Raw genomic sequence first — 24,104 nt, forward strand, 5'->3', positions numbered from 1 at the left:
TCAATACAACTGAAGCCAAAAGATATGTAAAATATTTATTTAGTTAGTTTGCTGTTCAAGCATCCATTCCCCTTTTTGCATTAGAACCTTGGCCTTCCTTTTAAAGACATCCCTCATTGTTATTATATTTGGAGGCATCAGGAATTTGTATCTTGAACAAACATCATGGTTACATAGGGGTGTGAGAACAGCAGTGCATGGCCCATACTATCCTATGCTGTGGATTCTGGGCAACCATCCAGAGCTCTCTTGGATCCTACCTTTCCCAGGTAAAGTTCTTCAGGCTCCTATTAATTTTATAAACGCCAGATATATTTCCAATAAATGTCCATCTTTACTTAAAATGGTCAGTTAGTTTTTGTGGACTAAATTTTTTTTTAATATATTTTATTGATTTTTTACAGAGAGGAAGAGAGAGGGATAGAGAGTTAGAAACATCGATGAGAGAGAAACATCGATCAGCTGCCTCTTGCACACCCCCTACTGGGGATGTGCCCGCAACCAAGGTATATGCCCTTGACAAGAATCGAACCTGGGACCCTTGAGTCTGCAGGCCAACGCTCTATCCACTGAGCCAAACTGGTTTCGGCGTTTGTGGACTAAATTTTAAGAAAAACTGAAAACTATAAATCCATAGCTATTTGTTTGCCAATGAAAATTTAGTTTTGATTGTAGTGTTGAATTTGTCTACATGTATATTAAAGAAATAAATTAACTTTATTAAGCATATGTCCTTTCTTATAAAATAAGCTATTTCTCTTAACCCAATGGTTGTATATCATTTTGCTATTCATATAGGGCTTTCATATACTTTATATTGTTTGATCCTCACTCTTAGGAGACAACTGAAGTAAATTTGTTAGCATCTACTACAGGCGAAGAAGCTAAGGTTACAAGGGGTTAAATAATATGTCTGAAGTCACAGGACTAGTCAGAACCGTGTTAAATCTAGGTCCTTTTTCTTCAGAACTACTTACATTGTTCTGTAGTACTTCTGTGACAATAACCAGTGACTGTAGTTACTAGACTGTTTGTCAGAATGCTTCCTTCTATTATCATCTTTTTCTATTAAAATATCTCAAATGAGTATCAAAAAACATTAAGTTTGAAAGGAATTTTGGAAGACTTACTTCCTTGTCCACCCCATACATGCAAAAATAAGTTTTATGATGTCCCTTCTTTAACTATTTCTAGAATAAGAGAAAATATTCCTTTATTTGAAAAAATTTTATGTGGCAGATCTAATTTATATGCAAAGTACACAGAGTTTGAGAGTACAAAAAAAATTCAGAGTGCACTGTATTAGGTAATAAAGTGCGGGGGGGGGTGTGTGTAGGAATTCACAAAAATTATCTAATTTCACCTCAAGCCCCCTTGGACTTCTGTAATAATGTGAACATTAAACAACTTTTAATTTAAAAAATAAAAGTAGAATTTAAAAAGTGGGAGTGTTTTATTTTTTTGTGTCCTTTGCAGATATGCTCCAACTTTTCCCATTCTTCTTCACCTCTGGCCACTGTCAAAGGTTTTACTCTTTGTAAAATAATAGACACCATTATCAGAAGGGACTATTTATGCTGTAGTTCTATAGCAATGATAAAGTATTTAGGCAATATCTTAATAGTACTTAACAACTGAATTGAACTAGAAATTTTTCTAGAGATATAATTAAGCCTAAAATTTTCTTGAGGGGAATAAGTAGTGGTGGTGGTGGGTGTTGTTATTTTTTGTAAGATAGAGGGGAGAAGCTTCTCTGCGAAGGCGACTTTAGGAGAGACTGAAGGGAATGAAGGAGCAGGTCTTGTGGAAGAGAAGCTGGCAGAGGAAGGAGCAGGGGCCAAGTCTCTGAGCATAGAGCCTGCGTGGCTTTTATGTAAAGGCTCAGCACAAACAGCTCGCCCACAGTTTTCAAGCCTATTGGCTGGTCATTAACTTGGAGCATTATTTTACCTGCTGGTTGCTGGCATGATTCAGATGCATTTTTGTTGCACATTTATTTTCTGAAGAGTCAATAAGGATTTCTGCTATTCATGTTCCAATGAATGGAGGCAGACCATGACAAAATTTTCACCCGTCTGAAACATCCCTCCTTGATAAATTCCTGACCACTTTCACTGAGCATAATGTTTTCAAGGTTCAGCCACATTATAGCATGTGTCAATACTTTATTCCCTTTCATTGCCAAATAATATTTCTTTGTAGGGATATATCACTTTTTAAAAATAGGATTTAACACTTGTAGAAATGCAGAAAAATTTACTATAAAATGTTATTTTTCTGTAACACATGTGTGTAATTGTTTTCTCAATACAAATTTATCCGTTTGGGGCCTTGTAGTCCATAGTACACATGACATTGAGCTCTAGTACTCAGCCTCTTCCAGTATATATTTTTAATTAATTGTTGCAGAACTTTCTACTAGCCAACATTTTCCAGTAATGCAAGGATCTGCTTAAGTTAGTGAATTCTTTAATTAATAGAAATGTCATGAATAGGTTGGATGACTGTTGCAAGAGAAATAATATATAGCCATTTCTGCACTGAGTGGAGAATTGAACTAGCTGTTAGCTATGGGTTCCTGTGAACACTCATGAGATTCAAAGCAAAACTGTTCGGTTATCCACTGAGATTTTGACTTGTTACCATAGCGTGACCTATTCTATCCTAACTAACATAGAATATGGTAATAGTTTTGGATAGAATATAACATCCCAGGTGGCCTAAGGAAACTTAATTACCTTTCCTGGCCTGAATTTGCTTATTAGTTATAATAAAGCTGTTTTTAGAAATTCCAGATACAGATGAAGTCATGACCAATTTTTTGTTGGAGAGTCAATACCCAGAATTACCTTGAGACGTTACAAAATCTTACTTTTGTTTGACTGAGGGTAATTAACATGGAATTTTTATCTATAATAAGAGAATGATGAATATCAATTATTAAATACTAGAGGCCTGGTGCATGACATTTGTGCACTCGGGGGGGTGGGGTCCCCTCAGCCAGACCTGCGGACATCCCCCTTAGCAGTCCAGGAGTCCTCAGCGGATGTCCGACTGATGGCTTAGGCCCACTCCCTATGCGGAACAGGCCTAAGCCGTCAATCAGACATCCTTAGCACTGCCGCAGAGGTGGGAGGTGGGTGGAGGCAGGGAGGTGGGAGGAGGCAGGGAGGTGGTAGAGGCTCCTGCCACCACTGCTATGCTTGCCAGCCATCAGCCTGGCTTGTGGCTGAGCAGTGCTCCCTCTGTGGGAGTGCACTGACCACCAGGGGGAAGCTCCTGTGTTGAGTGTCTGTCCCCTGGTGGTCAGTGCATATCATAGTGACTGGTCATTCTGCAGTTCAGTTGATTTGCATATTACCCTTTTATTATATAGGATTTTTTTATTCCAGGTATTACACATGAATTATCTCACCCAATATTCTATCTATTATCTATCTATCTATCTATCTATCTATCTATCTATCTATCTATCTATCTATCTATCTCTCTATCTATCAATCATATATCTATCTATCATCATCAGCTATCTAATCATAGGAATAGTGCTATTATTTTCCCAATTTTGCTAAGGAAAATACTGAGGCTTTCAGAAAATAAAACACCTTGCCAACAAAGCAGCAGTGCTAGGATCTAATTCCAAAGCTCAGGTTCTTTTTAAAAAATATATATTTTATTGATTTTTTACAGAGAGGAAAAGAGAGGGATAGAGAGTTAGAGATGTGCCCGCAACCAAGGTACATGCCCTTGACCGGAATTGAACCTGGGACCTTTCAGTCCGAAGGCTGACGCTCTATCCACTGAGCCAAACCAGTTAGGGCCCAAAGCTCAGGTTCTTAATCTCTAAAAAATTTTGGGAGTAGGTTGTAAACTTATCAAAGGAGAAAACTTTTAAAGTATGGTGCTTCAGATTTGGTTTGATCCTCTTTTACATATGTTTAAATTGACCTCATCTACCAAATTTACTTTACATGTCTTTCAATTTTGATCACATATTGGCATTTCCAAAATTATTTATATTCTCTTTTTAAATGTTGCTCTTCAGTTTCAAGGAGTTTCTCTGTAGGTTTCCCTTTTATTGTTTTTTTTACATTTGCCTTTCCACACTACTTCATATATGGGATATGTAATATGCACCTGTTATGGTCTATTACTCTGTCTATAATTTCAAATTTCAAATTCAAAATAACAAGCAAAAAAGTACTAAATGGTAAATTGTGGCATTTCTATCACTGTGTAAAAGGCATGTCATTTTTAATTGAATTTATTGGGGTGATATTGGTTCATAAAACCATACAGGTTTCAAGTGTACAACTCAATAAAACACCATCTTCATGCTGCATTGTGTGCTCATAACCAAAGATAAAGTCTTTTTCCCTCCCCATTGACCCACTTTTCCCACTTCCACATTCCCTTCCCCTCTTTCTCTCTGGCTATTATCATACTGTTGTCTGTAGCTACTTAATTCCCTCACCTTTTTTCACCTACCCCCTGTCCCCCTCCCCTCTAGTAGATGTCAGTTTGTTCTATGTATCTATGCTTCTTTTTCTATATTGTTTGTTATATTATTTTGTTCATTACATTCCACATATAAGTGAGATCATTTGGTATTTGTCTTTCTCTGTCTGGCTTATTTCATTTAGCATAATAATCTCCAGGTCCATCCATGTTGTCACAAAAGGAAGTAAAGACTGTCTCCTCAATAAATGGTGTTGGGAAAACTGGACAGCAACGTTAAAAAAAAATGATACTAGACCACCAACGTACACCATGCACAAGAATAAATTTAAAATGGATAAAAGACTTAAATGTAAGTCACAAAATCATAAAAATTCTACAAGAAAACATAGACAGTAAAATCTCAGACATCTCTTGTAACAATATTTTTGCCAATATATCTTCTTGAGCCAGGGAAAAAAAGCAGAAAATAAACAAAAGGCATGCCATTTTATATTTTTATCTTTTACTACAGAAAATTAAGCAACACAGATTGAACTATTCCTCATCAAACAATTTCCTGTTCTTTCATATCTATTTTTGTTTCTTTTCTGACAGACTCTTGACATATCCTTATCTAATGCCATTAACCTTGACTCTGTTCTCTACCTGTTGTATAACATCTTATGTAGGGAGTCATTACCAGCTAGAATATTCTCGGCATTAAATATCAGGAAAAAGTAATAAAAACATTTGTAAAAGGCAAGTCTTGCCATAATGTAATATCAAGAATATGATTGGCTATCTCATTATTCAATAAATCTGAAATCACAATGGTAACAATGCCAGAGAAATACAAAGAAAACCATAATATGAGATGGCAGAAAAAAATGTTATTTAATATAACTTTAAAAATTTAAATCCCTCAAGGGCTTAATACTTTGCCTACAGGTCTTCAAAAATTTTATACGTTGTTTTTGCTTAAAAGAAAAATTTCCTCATGAAATTATTTTATAACATTTTGTTTGTAGTTTCCATTGTGGTAATCTCCCCATCAGTCCTTCTACCTCTTCCCTTTGCATTGTTGCCAAAATCATAACTCCGTAGCAGTAGCCCATCACTGTTTAACCCAATTATAACAATGCCATCATTCTTACCACAGAAGGTTCCATAGCAAAGGGATAGGATCAGCAATGAACAAGTGCACAATTAAGATGAATGAGACCTAAGGACAAATTAGTTGAGGGATATTGGAGAAGACATTTTCTTGTCCCTCTCAGAAAAAGAATTTTCAGGAGTCAGTGTTCCTTTCTATAGATGTTGTAGACAGATGGCCACCATGAGGGAAGGCAGCTTAAGAATAAAGTCGATCCCACACAAGGCAAATAAAAACATACTATCTCTGGAACCTATCCTGATAGATCTGACACTTATATGAACCAATCAATCCTATTTCTTGTGTAAGTTAAGTTAACTTGGATTGGGTCTTCTATTATTTGAAATACACATAATGAACCCTTATTGATACATTATTATTTTCTCTTCTTAATTTCCCATTTTCCTAAAAATGTGCAAGTATATTAAATGTACTGTTATGACATATCTCAGTGTCAGATAATTTTGATCATAGCTCACTAGCAGATACTTCAGAAGAAACTAACTTACAGGGATGTTTTATGAAAACAACAATATTGAATTTGGGGACTCATCAAAACCTTGAGAAATTATGGGAAAGATCTTTAAAATATCTAAAACACACCAATAACAAAAGGTGATAATTTCTTCTTAATTGTAATACATTGGGAAAGTATACATCTTATAGTTTGGGAATGCCTTTGGTTTACTTGTATAATTTATTATTAATGCAAGCCTATTTAAGCTCCTACTGACTTGATGTATAAAACTCTCCAATGGCATTATCTGCCTAATGCATCAAATCAAGCAATGCTGTATGACTCTCAAGACTTTTCACAATCTGGGTCCTCCCACACTCCATACTCTACCTGCATATAGTGGGAGCTCACCAACATGCACCTTCAGCTCCAAACTCTTCACAGCTGTGCTGTCCCTCTCCCTTCCTTTCCATATAACATCTTAACTTTTCATCTGTGCTTTTTGGTCAAGCCCTCTTCCTTCTCCCCAAGAATAGAACTCTTTGAAATACATAGGCTCTGCCACAGTATCTGGCTCTAATTATATCTTATTGTGCATTTACCTGTAATGCTTCTGCCTTCTTTATAATTAGTTTGTTAGATCATTGAGAGCAAGAATTGATATTTCTCTTTATAACTACCCCCCAGAGCCTAAAAATACTGGGTAGTAAATATTAAATGAATACAGCTTTATTAATTAATCATGTTTTACTATTTGCTTACAGAATCTGCTTACAGAATCTGTATGCTAATGAAACTAGAAAAATATTTTAATTTACTAGATGGACTAAGGGCTGCCAGATTTAGCAAACAAAAATATAGGATGCTCAATTAAATTTAGGTTTCAGGTAAATAACAAACTTTTTCATTGTATAAGCATATCCAGTGCAATATTTGGGGCATAATTATACTAAAAACTGTCTGCCTTATAGTTTAAAATTCCAATGTCATTGGATGTCCTTTATTTTTATCTGGAAATCCTAAATTGGCCTTCCCTACAAAAATATGTGTGCTTATTTTTCTAAATAAGAGCTAAATGCCACATTTATGAATTGCTTACCCTTACATAGTTTTGCTAATCAAGTACCATAGTAATGAAGTTCTCTGCATTGTTTCACCTGGTAGTGACAATAAATAAATTGAATAACCCTTTTCTGAAAGTCACCATGCATGCATGTGTAGAGGGAGCAAAGTTAAACAATGTGGCATTTCTGCCCTCAAGTAATTCATAGTCGGGTGGAAGAAGGGAAAGCCTCTACTTGATGTGCAATCCAGAAAATCATCCATTGGCCAAAATTCTTTTTAGGCCTAACCCAATCCTCCTGGGCAAAGATCTAAGATGACACCTTACACTTAGGTTGTCAAAAAAGAAATATATTGGTTTTGAAATATACATTAAATAGTTCCTGCCTTCAAAGTGTTTATAAACACCACAATTAATAATCCTACATAACAATAATTATTTATAATTTGTTTTGACCAGCATGCTTTACTTAAGAGTTTGATAATGAAGTTAGTTTAATTATGGACGATTCTTTTTCTAGTTTCTGGATATTTAATATGCATTTTATTTAGCAAAAGCAATGAAAATTTTCTCCCCTCCTAGCCATTGTGCAAATCTTTCACAGGTAAATGCTATGTGATTAATTAATCTGAGTCATGTATTTAAGTGGTTATTAGGATCCAATGATTTAGATTTTGAACCTCGGTCTGCTTTAGCTAATTTCTGGTCATCAATCTTTTCTGCAATGGAGAACAAGATCCCAGGAGACAGTTTCTTTGCCTGGCACAATGTTGTAAAGATTCTGTGAGTGCATTTGTGTTTACATAAAGTTTGGTATTAGTTTTTAATTGATTTTTTTCTACACTGTATTTATTAATTTATTTATTAAACATCATGTTATTTGATGATATCTGTAATAATCAAAGATTTCAAATTCCAGAAACATTTTTCATGTGTGTGTGTGTGTGTGAAAAGTATTTCTTAGACTTAGACCATATAATTCAAGGTTTTGAAACAATGTCGCCTGAACATACATGCATACAGAATTTTCAGTTCTGAAATAGTACCATATTTTTTTCCTTTTTAAAAACACAGAAGTTATTGATCTTAAGCCACTAATCCATATTTTCTTGAAGGTCATTTTCAATTAAAATAACAAGGCATAATCTAATAAATGATCATTTCCATGGAGTTCGATTGGTTATTAACATATCAGATGAAGTTACAAATGAAATGGAAAAAAAAATAAAATAACAAAATAATAAAGACATTTTCCTCTTAAATATTAGATAAAATGTCACATTTTCCAAAAATTCTGACTGGTGTTTGTTAAAATAAATTTGTAATACTGATAAATAAAAAGAGGTAATGAGAATATTGGGGTAACTTATACCAATTTGAGTGATTTGTCAGTCACCAGGGCAGAGGGCTATAGTTAGCATTAGCATTATGGCAAGTCTTTGGAAATTATGAAAAACTCATATACAGAGTATATTTTAGGCTGTCAATATTACCTTGGGTAGCTCTTCAATTTGATTGGCATCTAGATAAAGCTCTTCTAATGTCCGTTCAAAGTTAAAGACCTCTTTTGGCACCTGCTGAAGGCTGCAGTGGGAGTAATCTAAAACAGAGATGATTTCTTCTTCACCTCGGAAACATCGGCACGGCACCAGACGGCCGATGAGTTTCCGTTTGGTGGTCATCTCCAGGCACTGCACTAGAGAAAAACAGAAAAAGAAAAACACAATTGCTTAATCAACTACCTTCTTGTAATATTTTAAACTTAGAAATTTAATGTTGGTATATATTTTATAATTACATATTACTTTAAAATTTATATTGGACATGCCCAAGCATTGTATCATTTAATCCTTAAACAAACCTACAAGGTATGTGAGATAGGATTTATTCGCATTTAACAAATAAAACAATGGATTTAGAGAGGTTAAGAGACTTCTCAATATCGCACAGTTTTGGAATAACAGAACGGGGCCAGACTGCAATGTTATTACTATGCTTACACTCCCACTTGAAACATGGATCTACGATATGCTTTTAATTTTACACAATAACAGTGGAGAACAGAAACCTCCAGAAATGGTTGAAAAAATACTTTTCTCCCATTTCTGCAAGTTTCACCACTAAGGTTTATGATGTCTTCTTTTTGACCCACAAATTCATATAATCAGTCAACATATACTCATTGAAAAACCACTCTGTTCTAGGCACTGATCTAGGTAGTGGGGGAAGAGTGATGAAGAGATTCTCTGTTTTCATGAAGCTTATGTTCTATTGGAACAACAAATCAGAGTTGGATTGGTTATGTGCTTAGAATGAGGGCCTATCTTTATGAATTCTATGATTTTAATGGGAGAAAACAACTTGTAATCATGGTAGAAACCTGTGACATCCTTGGCATGACTTTCTCTAAGTTAAACTGACTAAATACCATAAATTATGTACAGATTTGTATCATGTACCTACAATACTTTATTAAATCTATTATTTTTCATGTTATTCTTCTCATAGATTGTAAGCCTCTTAAGAGTAGAAACCGTGATTTGTTCATATTTTGCATTTGTCTTGGTGCTTGACAACAAATATAGAATGATCAAATGAATACAAGAATAAACAAACAAACAAACAAACAAACAAACATGTTTGGGATGGTTAGATTGATGGTTAGATTGAAAACTTTTCATTCTAACTAAAAGGTCTCTCTGTCTGTGATATCTCCCCAGGAAGAATAATGAGTAGTGTCTTCCTCTAAGTTCCCATGCACTAACTATGTAGCTTCCTAGTTATTTGTACTACTAGAGGCCTGATGCATGACATTCATGCAAGAGTAGACCTTCCTTCCCCGCCCGCTACCAGCACCGGCTTCCCTCTTGCATCAGGGACCCAGGCTTCCCTCGCAGCCCTGGCTTCGTCTGGAAGGACATCTTTCATTGACCCAAAAGCATATTACACTTTTATTATTATAGATTTCCCTATATAATAAGTGAGTTCTGTAGGGGCCCAGGGTAGGCCACTCCAAGATAACCCAAAATGGCATATCAATTATTTTGAATTAAACTTACTTAAGAAATTATCCTGCAAGAAGAAAACCCTGACCATACTGTCCCCCTAAAAATAGAAGATATATCACCAGGTGATAGGTGCCCTACCTGTTCCAGGGGGCTGACACAACCTTATCATAAGATTTAAAAGAATCCAAAGTCTATATCAAACTAAAAAAATTTTGCACAGCAAATGAAAGCATTAACAAAATGAAAAGACAACATATGGAATGGGAGAAGTTACTTGCCAATGATACATCCAATAAGGAGTTAATATCCAAAATTTATGAAGAACTCATACAACTCAACACCAATAAAACAAACAAGCGAATGGGCAGAAGACCATAATAGACATTTTCTCAAAGAGGACATATAAATGGTCAACAGGCGTATGAAAAGATGTTCAATGTCACTAATCAGAGAAATACAAATTAAAACCACAATGAGATATCACCTCACACCTGTCAGAATGGTCAATAAATCAAGAAATAAGTGTTGGTGAGGAGTTGAAGAAAAGAGAACCTTCACACACTGTTGGTGGGATTGCAAATTGGTGCAGCTACTATGAAAAACAGTGTGGAGGTTCTTCAAAAAGCTAAAAATAAAACTACCTTATCATCTAGCAATTCCACTGGGAATATATCTGAAGAAATACAAAACTCTAATTTAAAAAGATATATGCACCCCTATATTTATTACAGTGTTATTTACAATGGCCAAGATATGGAAGCAACCCTAATTATAGGTTAGTGCCTTTCATGTATCCACGGGGTGCGGGGGGTGGAGGGGATCTAACACAATAAATATTAGGCAACCAATAAATGCATCTAGTAAATATCGGACATTTATCAGGCACCTAGTACATGTTTGTTGAGGTTAGTGCAGTTGTAAAGGTAAGTGACGACTACTTAGACTAAAATAGTAGCAGTGAGGATGGAAAGGAGTGATAAACTGGAAAGATACTTAAGAAGTACAATCAAGTGTTGGTAAAGGATGAAATGAGAGGTGAAAGGCAAGGCTGTGGAGCAAAGAAAGGTGTCTTAAGAGATTCCAGGTTTTTAATTTGAGTCACTAGTGGCCACATTGACCACCCAGCTGTGATGCTGTAGAGCTGACGTATACCCTGTCTGTCTTGATGACAAACAGATGAGTGAGGAATCAACTTCATGCTTTTTGTCACCCAGTGCCTTGCATTTGCCCTTCTGTGCTGAACAACATGTTTATTTTTGACACCCAACTTTTGCTACCACCACAAAATTTTTATTATGAACCAAGATAAATAAGACAAAATCCACGTCTGCACCTGAACACTTTGGCCAGAGGGTTCACTGTCCACCAAGACTTCTGGAATTTAATTCATTTATAACTGCTTTGTCTTTCATTGGCCCAAATGGTAGGCTCCTCTGATCATCTCTTCTGTCCCATCTCTCATCCCCACAATGTGCAGAGGCTTTCTCTTTCCTCTACACCCCGAACTCTGAGATTACGCCTTATATCTGATCAACTCCAATGAGCCTCATCTTCTTCACTGAATGCTCCCTCCCCATCGTAGTCGCAATGGAAACCTGGTTGACTTACAGGCTTTACAAGTGGGACATGATGATTTCCAAACACTTCAGGGTTGGAAAGTGGAATTGTTATCCTCCTTTGTTCTCTAAAAACTATTACTTTTCTTTCATCCTGTAAAACCTCTGCCCTTTGATGGTCTCATTACCTGGCAGTAACATCATTCTGCCCTTCCTCAGACCTTCTATTTATCATCTCTTGAACATCTTCTCCACCCACTGATAACTTTGGTATCTAATGCATGGACTATTTCTCAATCACAATTCTTTTCATTCCTGACTTATGCCCCCTACAGATAATAACTTTCAACGTTTTAGAGGTTTTTTTCTTACCCTAAAATTCTAAATAACTTGTTTATAGTGCTACTACTAACTTTGCAATTACAGGTTTCTAGTGTAAAATGTGGCAGTTTATAATACTTTTTTAAAGTATTTATTTCTTCTAATAAATTCCCACATACTTCTAATCAACCGAACACTATTGTTTTAAATTAATCATATTTATTTTATGATGACTATATTCCACTGCAATTCAATCAATTTTATTTCTTGTGCATTTTTTTTGTCTTTAAAAATTGCCTCTTGTTTTCTTTGGTTGGGTCTTCTATGTACCTTCCACTAATTCAATATCCTATCTCCTCTTGGTATAGTCAAACAAATGTAATTTGATTTTTAATAATTTCCCACTCCCCTGAAATAATCCTTCAGGAGCAATCTATCTTCCTGCTCATGTTTCAGTTGGTTACTTTTTGCTTTCTAGACTTATTGGAATATAATATCCAATGTTAGAATATAACATCTAATAACTTACTGAGAAAGCATCTATGGTAGGTACATTTTATGAAAACTTTGCATGTCTGAATATGGTTTTATTTCACCCACAAGCAATTGAAAGTTTGGTTGAATATATACTTCCAGGTCAGAAATAATTTTCCTTCTGTATTTGAAGGCATTTTAATTTAATATTTTCTAGCTTTGAATATGGTTGCTAGGAAATCCAGTCCCATTACTATTCAAAATCCCATTTTACACCCACATTCCCTTCCATTAGAACATTTTAGAATTTTTCTCTTATCTGTAGTCTTTTGAAATTTCATGAAAATGTGCTTTGATGTGTTTTGTGTGTGTGTGTGTGTGTGTGTGTGTGTGTGTGTGTGTGTGTGTGTGTGTTTTGTTTCTTTTAATTCCATTGTACTGGATACTTCATGGGCCTCTTCAATTTGGAAGCACTTATCCTTCAATCCTGTTAAATTTTCTGTTATTTAATTGGTAATTTCCTCCTCTTCGTTGTTTTTATTTTCTCTTTTTCTGCAATCCTGATAGCTGGATGTAGGACCTACCTTTAGATCTATCTGGTAACAATTATTTCTTTCTCTTGTAATTTCCATGTCTGTGTCCTTTTATTCTATTTTCTGGGAGAGTTTCTTAACTTTATCTTCTAAATCTATTGACTGTATTATCTGTATCTGATAGCATAATTTTACTTTCCAAAAGTTATTTGTTGCTTCCTGAATGGGTGCTCCTCTTTCATAGTATCCTGCTTGTATTTCAGGGGACCATAAAATGTTCGTGTTCCCTTAGAAGATATTAACAATACACTTTAAATCTTTTTTCCTCCTGTTTCTTGCATTATTTCTGAATTCTATTTTCTGTTTGTTTATTTAGGTCTTTATCTTTCATGATTGGGCTTTAAAAAATATCTGGCGATCCCTGGCTGTCCTTCAATATTGAAGAGTGAAACTCTAAAACGTTAATTGGAAGCTTTGTATGCATAATAGGTTTCACTGCAGGATGGTCTGGCAGCAAGCCAAAGAATATTCTCATCTTCTGTCTGGGGCATAGCTATGCAGTTTTGTATATAGAGAAATTCAGTCAATTTTCATATTTTCAGTAATAAGTCTCTTCCAGTTCCTTGCCTGGTACCTGTTGCCTTCAAGACTCAAAGGAGATTTATGGAGTAAATTACTTTTTGTGTCCCTTTGAGAGCACTTTATAATGTAGCTAATAATGTGCTTTGCATGTAGATGAATATAAAATACATCTTCATTCCCTGTCTTCTCAAAATTTGTTGAAATTTCTTATCTCCAGATGTCTTTTATTTTCTCTGTTCTTATGGATATATGTATTTTAAAATTTCTTTCATTTGGTGGAACCTTGGTGGTAAGAATAGATAAATAAGGAAGGTGGGAGATTATCTTCCAGGTTTAAGAGAAAGTTTTTCTTTGATCACTTTTAGACTTTTAATCCCTCATTAGTTGAACTATTAGGAATACTGGGCAAAGAACTACATCCTTCCTTGGAAAAATCCCTTTCTTTGGCCCCATGACAGCATTCTCTTGTGACATTTATCCCTGCACTTCATTTCCTCTATTTCAATTTTTTGAGAAAGTGCTATCTTCTCTCCAAACACTGAGGTTTATAGTATTAGATACTTCCCTTGCCCCTTCCAGGACCATTCCCTTCTAATTATACACTCTTTCCTTTTACAGTCTCATTTAACTTTGCTGAGTGGATGATTTTTATCTCTACTCAGATTATTTTTCTTATTGTTTCTACTTTATATTTTACTAGAGGCCCGGTGCACGAAATTCATGCACGGGGTGTGTGTGTCCCTCAGCCCAGCCTGCACCCTCTCCAATCTGGGATCCCTCTCACAATCCAGGACTGCTGGCTCCCAACTGCTTGCCTGCCTGCCTTCCTGATTGCCCCTAACCGCTTCTGCCTGCCAGCCTGATCACCCCCTAACCACTCCCCTGCCAGCCTGTTTGCACCTAACTGCCCTCCCCTGCAGGCCTGGTCACCCCTAACTGCCCTCCCCTGCAGGCCTTATCACCCCTAACTGCCCTCCCCTACAAACCTGGTCCCCCCAAATGTCCTCCCCTGCAGTCCTGGTCACCCCCAACTTCCCTCCTCTGCCGACCTGGTCATCCCTAACTGCCCTCCCCTGCAGGCTTGATCACCCCTAACTGCCCTCCCTTGCAGGCCTGGTCCCTACTAACTGCCCTCCCCTGCTGGCCTGATGGCCCACAACTGCCCTCCCTTGCAGGCCTGGTCCCTCCCAACTGCCCTCCCCTGCTGGCCATCTTGTGGTGGCCATCTTTGACCACATGGGGGCAGCAATCTAGTGTGTTGGAGTGATGGTCAATTTGCATATTACTCTTTTATTAGATAGAATAGAGGCCTAGTGCATGGGTGGGGGCCAGTTGGTTTCCCCTGAAGGGTGTCCCGGATCAGGGTGGGGGATCCCTTGAGGCATGGGGCGGCCTGGGTGAGGGGCCTGTGGTGGTTTGCAGGCTGGCCATGCCCCTCAGCAACCCAAGCAGAAGCCCTGGTATCTGGGATTTATTTATCTTCTATAATTGAAACTTTGTAGCCTTGAGTGGAGCCAAGCCTCCTGCTTGCTCCGTGGCCCCAGCCATTTTTGTTGGGATTTATGTAACTTCTATAATTGAAACTTTGTAGCCTTAAGTGGAGGCCTGGGCCGGCTAGGGTGTGTGGAAAGCTTGGCTTCCTCCATTATCTTGGAAACCCAAGCCTCCTGCTCTCTCCGTGGCCGCAGCCATCTTGGTTGGGTTAATTTGCATACTTGCCCCTGATTGGTTGGTGGGGGTGGCTTGTGGGTGTAGCGGATGTATGGCCAATTTGCATATTACTCTTTTATTAGATAGGATGGGCATCTCAAATATAACTGTTCAAAACTGAAGTGATGCTCTTAAAAGGTAGTGAGCATCATGATGGTCAAGAATATGGAGCTAACTCCCTTGCTGTGTATCTCTTGGCACCCTGTTTTACCTCTATCAGTTTAGCCATCTATAAAATAAGAGTACATAAAAAATACTAAAATTGTGTCTTCAGGTTTTAAGCATTCACAGTGTTAGCAACGACTGTTCTGCCCCAAAACCTCCACCCTATCCTGTGTTCTAAATCTCAGTGAATGGAAATACCATTCACCTAGTTACTTAGTATAGAAACTTTGCCACTGCTCTTGACTCCTCTAGTTCGCTCACTTCCCAAATCTATCACCAAGTCCTAGCCATTAAATAGCCTAAGCATTTATTGAACCAAGTTCAATTGCTCAGCAACCTAGTTCAAACTATTATCTCTTGCACTTATGCCTGTCTCTCTTTTTTCCCTCCACAGTGCAGCTGGAATGACCTTTTAAAAACATAAATATTATGCTGTCACCCTCTTGGTACAAATACTTTAGTGACTCCTCTCTGACCTCTAGGCAAAGTCTAACATTTTTACTCTGGCTTACCAAGGATGGTAATGTCCTGGGGTCTGACTGCTGCCTTCTACACACACACTTCTCATTCCTTTCTGGCTTTTTGCATTCACAGCTTCTTTTATAATCCTAAGACTATATGATCTCTCTTATGCCAAGGCCTTCAGCAATAAGGCTGCCTCTGCATAGGCACATTTCCCTTGCCGTTTGAAAAAAATGGATGAAGAAGGGAAAATAGCCTCTACTTATTCTTCAATGCAGGTTATGATTCTTAGGCATATATTCCAACTCTATGCTGCAATTCCTGTTGATCACATTTTAATCACTTAATTCAATATCAATCTGTTTACTAGATTGAAAGCTCTGTGAAAAGGGCCATGTCCAGCCTGTTCAACAATGTATATTTCCAATAAATTGGGTAGTATCTGGTCCACAGTTGATACTTTAAAAATATTAACTGTGTTAACAAATCAATATGGGAGCTAAGATGAATATGACTTGCATTTGTACAGTCCTTGCAAAAATTTCAAAACAATTTATAACCTTTCACCTTGTTTTTTCATAAAATAGGCATGTGTATAACTTTCCATATTTTAATAATAACTAATTAACATTTAGTGAATCTGTGATGTACATAAGGTCACACACAGAGTAATAATAGACTTGAGATTGGATCTCATATCTCCTTACCCCAGAATCACTGATTTTTTAAAAATATATATATTTTATTGATTTCAGAGAGGAAGGGAGAGGGAGAGAGAAATAGAAACATCAATGATGAAAGAAAAATCACTGCTTGGCTATCTGCTGCACGACCACACTGGGGATTGAGCCCACAATCTGAGCCATATGCCCTGACCGGGAATCAAATTGTGACCTGGTTCATAGGTCAACACTCAACTGCTGAGCCATGCTGGTTGGGCAGAATCATTGATTTTTTTTTCTATTAGAGATCTTGCATTACATTGATAGCAATGTATATAGATTAGCATATGAGAATTTACAGTCATGACCTTATTACCAGTTCACACACACACACACACACACACACACACACACGAGAGTTATTTTCACATAGAATACTTTATAGATGCAAAACAGAATGAAGGGGTGGCAGTGAGGGAAATAACATTAGCCTCTTAGTGATCAGTTTTAAAGAATTTTTTGAATGTCAAAAGTGTGGAAATATAATATGGTAGAAATGAGAAAACTTCTCAGGAATTGTGTAAGCACAAAACACAAGAAAGTACATACACATTACATACATTATATTCAGAAGCAGATATATTTTTTTTCTGAAACATGACTACCACAGCCACTGGGTAGTCATGTTTCAGAAAAAGCCACAAAGACATGTAGCTTCATGCCCAGTGTTTGGAGTCTGACTCAGAAGCAATCCGATTTGTTGTGTTACTACATATCCTTAGCACACATCCAAAAGAGAAATTCTTAGATTTTCAGTTTTTAAAAAGGATTTAAAGAGGCAAAACAGGTATTCATCTTTTCCTGGTAAGACCCTTCCAGTAAATTCCTTGAAATCAAAGATAAGAGCTTTTTTTATTTTCTGGATACTCACCACACTGCATTGATTCCCTTCTCTCTTGAATCACATTTTTTTATTTTTTAAAAAATCTAAATTGAATAGCTAAAGGGGATTTTTTTCTATAAGCCCAGTGTGTAGTCAATAGCCTCCCTTTCGACATTCTCCCAGAATCAAATGCATTTAAACAGCTGGCTTGCTAATAAGGCTTCACCTAAATGAAGTCAAAAGAAGACTCACCTGCTACATTCTTCAAACCCTTTTCTACTGATAATTTACGTCAAAAAGAATTTCAACCATTTGAGAATTATGCCTGCAGTAGTTGACTCAGGCTGTAAGAATATGCGTATCAAAACATCCGACTTTCTATACCTCTGTGCATTCCTTAGGATTTTATACCTATGTCTGGTCTGTTCATGTTATCCTTGTATAATGTTACATACCTTGAAAGATAAAGGGATAAAGGAAAGTTCAACCTTTCTAAGATTTCTTGTGACAAATACTCTGGCTATTCTCATTAGTTGGCACAGACTTACATTTTTCAAATAATAAATGTTTCTAATTTATTCACTGAGAACTCTTTGCTTTACTAAATGTGCCACAGGGAGATGGAAAACTGCCAAGCTCTCTCCATGTCCTACTTCAAGAAACATCTTTAAAACCATTACCTAACCTCAAGTATGTCTCTGAAACCCCCTTATCAAGACAACTTGCATGTTGATTGTAGGACTCCAAGTAGAGCATCTGAGGCTTGTTTTTTGACCATTAAAATGATCACACTTCCAAAATACTCCGATTTCAGGGGTTTGTTTTCATCTTATCATGACAATATTCGAAAGCCTGCAATTATTATACACGATTTTATTTGCTTTCAATACATGGGCACCAATTTGTCTTGATAAAGATCAATGAACTGTCATTAGGACAAAACCCTTGTGGTCCTTAATGCTGATATTATCACATTAGCAATCAAAACAAGAAATCAAGAAGAAAAGCATAGTGCCTGGTACCTAGGAGCTTATCAAATATTTTAAAGTTATGCTTCTAGAGAAGCTACTTCTTCAAAGAATAGCAATGTTTCTGTTCAATGTTTCTGTTCTCTCTATACACATTCTTCCCATTTCATCTACTGATTTCAAGTCTTTCTATGAATGATTCCTAATATAAACTATCACCCTTGATATAGTTTTTGCTTCATGAGCTACCCATCTTTGAATAAAATGTAACTAATCTAAAGCAGAGCTTGGAAATATTTATAAAGCATCTACATCACACTAGACACTGCCCTTTCCTTCTTGATTTCTTATTTTGATTAGCTATGTTTTAATTCTCTTAATTCTGTACCTTAGAGTCATCTTTTTACCGCTCCTTCTTTCTTTCCTTCCATAGTAAACCTTCTGCATCTTCCCCTTTCTTTCTTGACCATTCATTCAATCTGGATCAGACCCTTATCATATCCTGGTAGTAGTGCTAAAAAGATAGCTGTATGGACAGATACTATTTCCAGATATCTTTCCTTTACCATCATTTGTTCAACACATATTTATTAAATGCCTACTCTGTAGTAGGCAGGTACTGAGTTATAAGTAGGAAATACCAGTGAGTAAAAGAACTCTAGTTCCTACTTCAATGAATTTACTGGGTAGTAAGGAAGATGAATACTGAATAAAACATGTGCAAATAAATCCATAATTGCAGATTATGGCAATTGCTATAAAAGGGAATTTTAGAGTTATATCCATTTTATATATTGACATACACATTAAGTATCTTGACTAATCTCCTAAAATGCATGATTATTCCCCAGCTCTAGAATCTTCACAGAGTCCAATTTTTCTAGAGCAGTATTCCCCAGTCCATGCTCCTGGGCGATATCTTCCTCTAAGATATAAATATATTAATATGACCTCAGCGAGGTCTTATGGTAAATATGCTTATCTTTGTTCAAACCAGTGTTTACTAAACACTTTTTAAAAAAACAAAAAAAACAGAAAATGTTGAAGTTTATCACTGTAATTAGGAATGAGTATTTAGAATACATTTTAGGAAATTCTGGTCTACAAGATATTTTATCTTGACATTTAACCTCATTTCAACCCAATTTTTCAGCTTTTTACCTTGTACTTTCATATGCATACTATTTTCAATTCTGTGCTCTAGCTTACATCACACCCAATATATCCCTTATCCATATTCTCTATCTATACCAGTCTGGCCAATTTATGCTAAACCCATGATATCTTTATAAACCATGGTAGTTATTAGAATTCATTTGCAGGTCTTAAAACATCACAGTAATGATATTATAGAAACCTGTAAAATGGAACATCTTAGAATGATAAATAGAATGTTCTGTTTTGCTCTTTATTTACGTCATTGCCTATGAATCACAGTGTGTGCTATTAAAAAAGTCCATAGAATTTGAGTTTAGATTATTTATTCAAACTCAACTTCTTTTTAAAGGTTTCTCTAACTGTTCCAGACTATAAAAAAAATGCTGCTTTCCTTGTCTTCCTCCTCCTCATTGTCGTTATTATTGTCATCTTAACTACTTTAAAGAACATCAACCTCAGGATTAGAGAATCAATTTAGGGAAAAAGTCTCTTGAGAGAAGATTTTTACTAAGTAGTGGCATATACAAGGTTACTCAAAATGACTCCTTATTGCATCACACAGATGAGTATCAGTATTTTAGTATTTCCATTTCCTCTTGGAATTTTAATCTACTAACTTAAATATGAAAATATAACAGTGGAGGAGAGTAGAAATCAGACTTCAAGATTAGATTAATAATAGTCTGAGTTCAGAAAAAAGTTCTAATTCTGTAAAAAAAAAGTTAGTTATGTTTCTTATAGAATTTGCTTTCAGGTAAGTTGTGAACCTCAGCCAAGAGAAGCATAAAGAAACCAATTTCTAGGATTTGGGACACTCTTAAAGATCTAACTTTCATACGGTGATAACCCAAATTAATAAATTGCTGGAATAAATATCTGAAGGCTTGTTCACAGAGAGACAGAATAAAGGAATAGGACAGAAGTAGTTCAAATAGAGGCTATTTAATTAATACAATCTTAGGTTTTGTTGAACCTTAGTCTGATCACTTATCTCACCCTTACATAAATTACTCATAAGATGGTCTTATACTTTAATATCTCCTGAGATATTTTTTATGCTAGAGTATAAAATAATGATTTATATTCTTAATGATTACTGAGCTATTAAGAAAAAGATTAATTATTCAACATGATTTATTGAGAAGCCAGAGTTGTGTATAGTACATTTAGAAGTATTAGTTTAATCAAATATTTTATTTAATGAAAATTTGGGTACAAGATGGTAAATATTTACTTTTGTAAAAAAGTACACTTTGTATGAAGCATTTCACTCCACATCTTCTTTCAAAGATTTGAGTAGATATATTTATTGGGAACTAGCAAGAAAACATTTTCCATGTAGTTCTCTTAGGGGTTCCTTGCCTTTTGTGTTGTGACACAATGTCAATATGGTGCTCTTCACAAGACATGATGAAAGGCCTGTATTTTCAAATTGATATAAACAACTTAGAGAAAGCGCTTTTAAATGGCATTTCATGCTGTTTTATACTCATTCTTCAATCATAACTATAGATAACTTCTAGCATTATCTACGTTTATTAATATTTTAATTAATGCTGATGATGGTGGTACTTGTGTCTTCTATTTAGAGCAAATGCAATTCTGAAACTCAACTAAATAAACAGAGCTTGTAGTGGTAATCTTTTAATCAATTAAGTTGCTTTGGGTATAAATCTAGGCAGTTACTTTATAATTGGAAAGATTTTAAGAGATTTATGAAACAAATAAGCTTGCTTGATGTCACCCTCAGGCTGAAAAAAGAGTCAAAATGAAAGGAATATTAATTGAACAAGTTTAAAGCTGGAAGGAAGTTAAGAACATGGGAGAATGCACTCTTGAAAGCTTCCCAGGGTGGAATCAGAGGTGCATTTTAAAACTGAACTGTTTTGTTACGATTCTGAATTTTTTTATTGTTATTCTACAATATGGGATTAAAAGTATAATTTCAAACAACAATTTTAAACATTCCGAGTATTTAAATACTTATCTTTATTCATCTTATAAGTAATAGATCCCCTGGTTGGAATTTTTTTAGTTAAAATTCGTACTGAATTAAATTATTTAGCAGATGATGACAGGCACCAGGATTTAAGAGAATTAAGAGAATGAAATCAGGAGTAAACATTTTGCAAAGAGGACTGGAAAAGTTTCAAAGAAGGTAGGTTAGCTCTTTAAACGAAGAGCATGCCTAAATGATGGGCTTCTGCTGGAAGACAGAAGGCGCTTCACAAAGATCAGAGAGCTACCAGAATAACCATCTCCAAAACTCAAATCTGAACTTGTGTTAGATTCTTCACTGGCTCCCTGCCACCTTCGCTACCAACCCCACAGTATAGCGGAGCCAGGCATATAAGCAGCTGCCAAGATTTCAGTCTCCTCTCACACTGCACCTTCCATGCCTTTAGGTCTTTACATTACCTGTCTCTTCTCCTGAACTACTATCTCTCCTGGATTACTCTTCCTAGCATTATCAATTAAACCTAAAGATGATCCTTATTTAAAAAAACTCCTCTACTGTCCCTATTATTCCTGAACTGTATCTTCCCAAATTCATGTGTTGAAGCCCTAATCTTTAGTACGTCAGAATGTGGCCTTATTTGGAAATAGGATTGTTGCAGATGTAATTAGTTAAGATGAGGTCATATTTGAGTAGAGTCCTCTTTTAAAAAAATATGTTTTATTGTTTTCAGAGAGGAAGGGAGAGGGACAGAGAGAAACATCAATGATGAGAGAGAATCATTGATCGGCTACCTCTTGCATGCCCCACAAAGGGGATTGAGCCCATAACCCAGGCATATGCCCTGACCTGGAACTGTGACCTCCTGGTTCATAGATTGACGCTCAACCACTGAGTCATGCTGGCTGGGCTAGAGTCCTATTTTTACAGAAAGAAAGCCACATGAAGAGAGACTCACATAGAGGGACAATGTGAAGAGATATAGAGAAGACATCCATCTACAAGTCATGGGGGGAGTCCTGGATTACATCCTTCCCTCATTGCCCTCAAAAGGATCCAACCCTGATAATCACTGGTTTTATACTTCCAGCCTCCAGACTTATGAGGAAATGAATTTCTTTTAAGTCATGCAGTTTGTGCTTTGTTATGGTGAGATCCCTAGCAAACTAATACAACCCCCTCTTTAGCTTCCAACCAAAAGTTAGGTGTGTCTTCTCCAGTGTCTATAGAACCCAGGGTCCAATCTGGTGTAGACCTATTATAATTGTTTCCTTGTCAATCTCTTGTAGTAGCATTGATCCTTTTTTTGTTTGTTTGTGTTTTTTTGCATTAATTCTTAATTAGAACTCTGTCTTTTATTTGTATTTCTAATCCAATACAGACATATGATGTGAAATTCTTTTTGTACAGATTAATGAATAGAGGCAAAGATGGAAATTTTTCACTAACCAGTTGCAAAAGATTTAAAACTGTAATTTCAGATGTAAGCAAAATTATCCAATAAAAGTATAAAATTAGATATTCAAGAAAAATGTGTGATATAAGCAAAAGAACAAAACAAATAGGTTACCCACCAAATTGTCAGAAATAAATACCCAGAAAAATAAATGACTGAATGTATTTAATCAATAGACATAGTGAACATAAAAAACTTGAACCTAAAAATTGAACCCAAAGAGTTAAATAATATTTCAGAAGTATTTTTGAAAAATTGATATGATGGTAATCATATGGAAATGATAGGAATAACTTTTTTGGGAGAAGCAGTTCTAATAGAAAAGAGAGAGCACTATATGTCATCCCAAACTGATACTGGAAGTAAATCAAAGAACATTTGAGAGGATGAAAATATAAAGTATGAAAGTATGCTATTTTTAAAAATATGTTCCTATTGATTTTAGAGAGAGAGAGGAAAGGAGAAGGAGAGAGAAACGGATACACTGATAAGAGAGAAACATTGATCGGCTGCCTCCTGCATGCTCCCAACTGGGGATCGAGCCCAAAACTTGGGTATGTGCCCTGACCAGGAATCAAACTGTGACCTCCTGGTGTATGGATTGATGCTCAACCACAGAGCAACACTGGCCAGGCAGGAGTATACTATTAACCACCAGGTCATGTGGAATATATCTGAGTGATCCTTTTCTGGTGAACATTTTATACTGGCACAGAGAAAACAGAATAAGAGTAAGGAAAGAAGAACTGTTTAGACATTTTGGACATATAATTCTGCTCTACCAAAATTTTGCTACTCAAAATTCCTGTGTTGTTGTTTTGTTCCAGAATATAAAGGTAATGCATATTCATTTTAAGAATTGGGAAAATATAGAACAGTACAAGAAAAGAACATTCACTATAATCCTTCCACCCAGAAGTAAAGCACTATTAACATAATGGAGCACTTCCTATCATTCACTTAAGGTTGCACTCTAAATACAGACAGACTCATACACCTCCCGCCCCCCCACACACACAACACACACATATTATTAAGATTAACTATATTGTTTTGTGTCATGCTTTTCTACTTAGCATTACACTGTGAATATTTT

General features: G+C 35.9%; 1 protein-coding gene across 1 annotated transcript in view; it reads right to left on the bottom strand.

Annotated features, from left to right (window-relative positions):
• The window catches only part of LRRC7 (leucine rich repeat containing 7), a gene marked incomplete at its 3' end in the record, with an annotated part of 1,171,300 nt that overhangs the window by 302,815 nt on the left and 844,381 nt on the right, over nucleotides 1-24,104 (bottom strand). The window contains exon 12 of the mRNA XM_079777586.1: nucleotides 8,607-8,809. Coding sequence (XP_079633712.1) covers nucleotides 8,607-8,809 — 203 coding nt within the window. The remainder of the gene's footprint in view (nucleotides 1-8,606; nucleotides 8,810-24,104) is intronic.

The sequence above is a fragment of the Cnephaeus nilssonii genome (genome assembly GCF_951640355.1).
Source record: "Cnephaeus nilssonii genome assembly, chromosome: 7".
Classification (NCBI taxonomy): Eukaryota; Metazoa; Chordata; class Mammalia; order Chiroptera; family Vespertilionidae; genus Cnephaeus; species Cnephaeus nilssonii.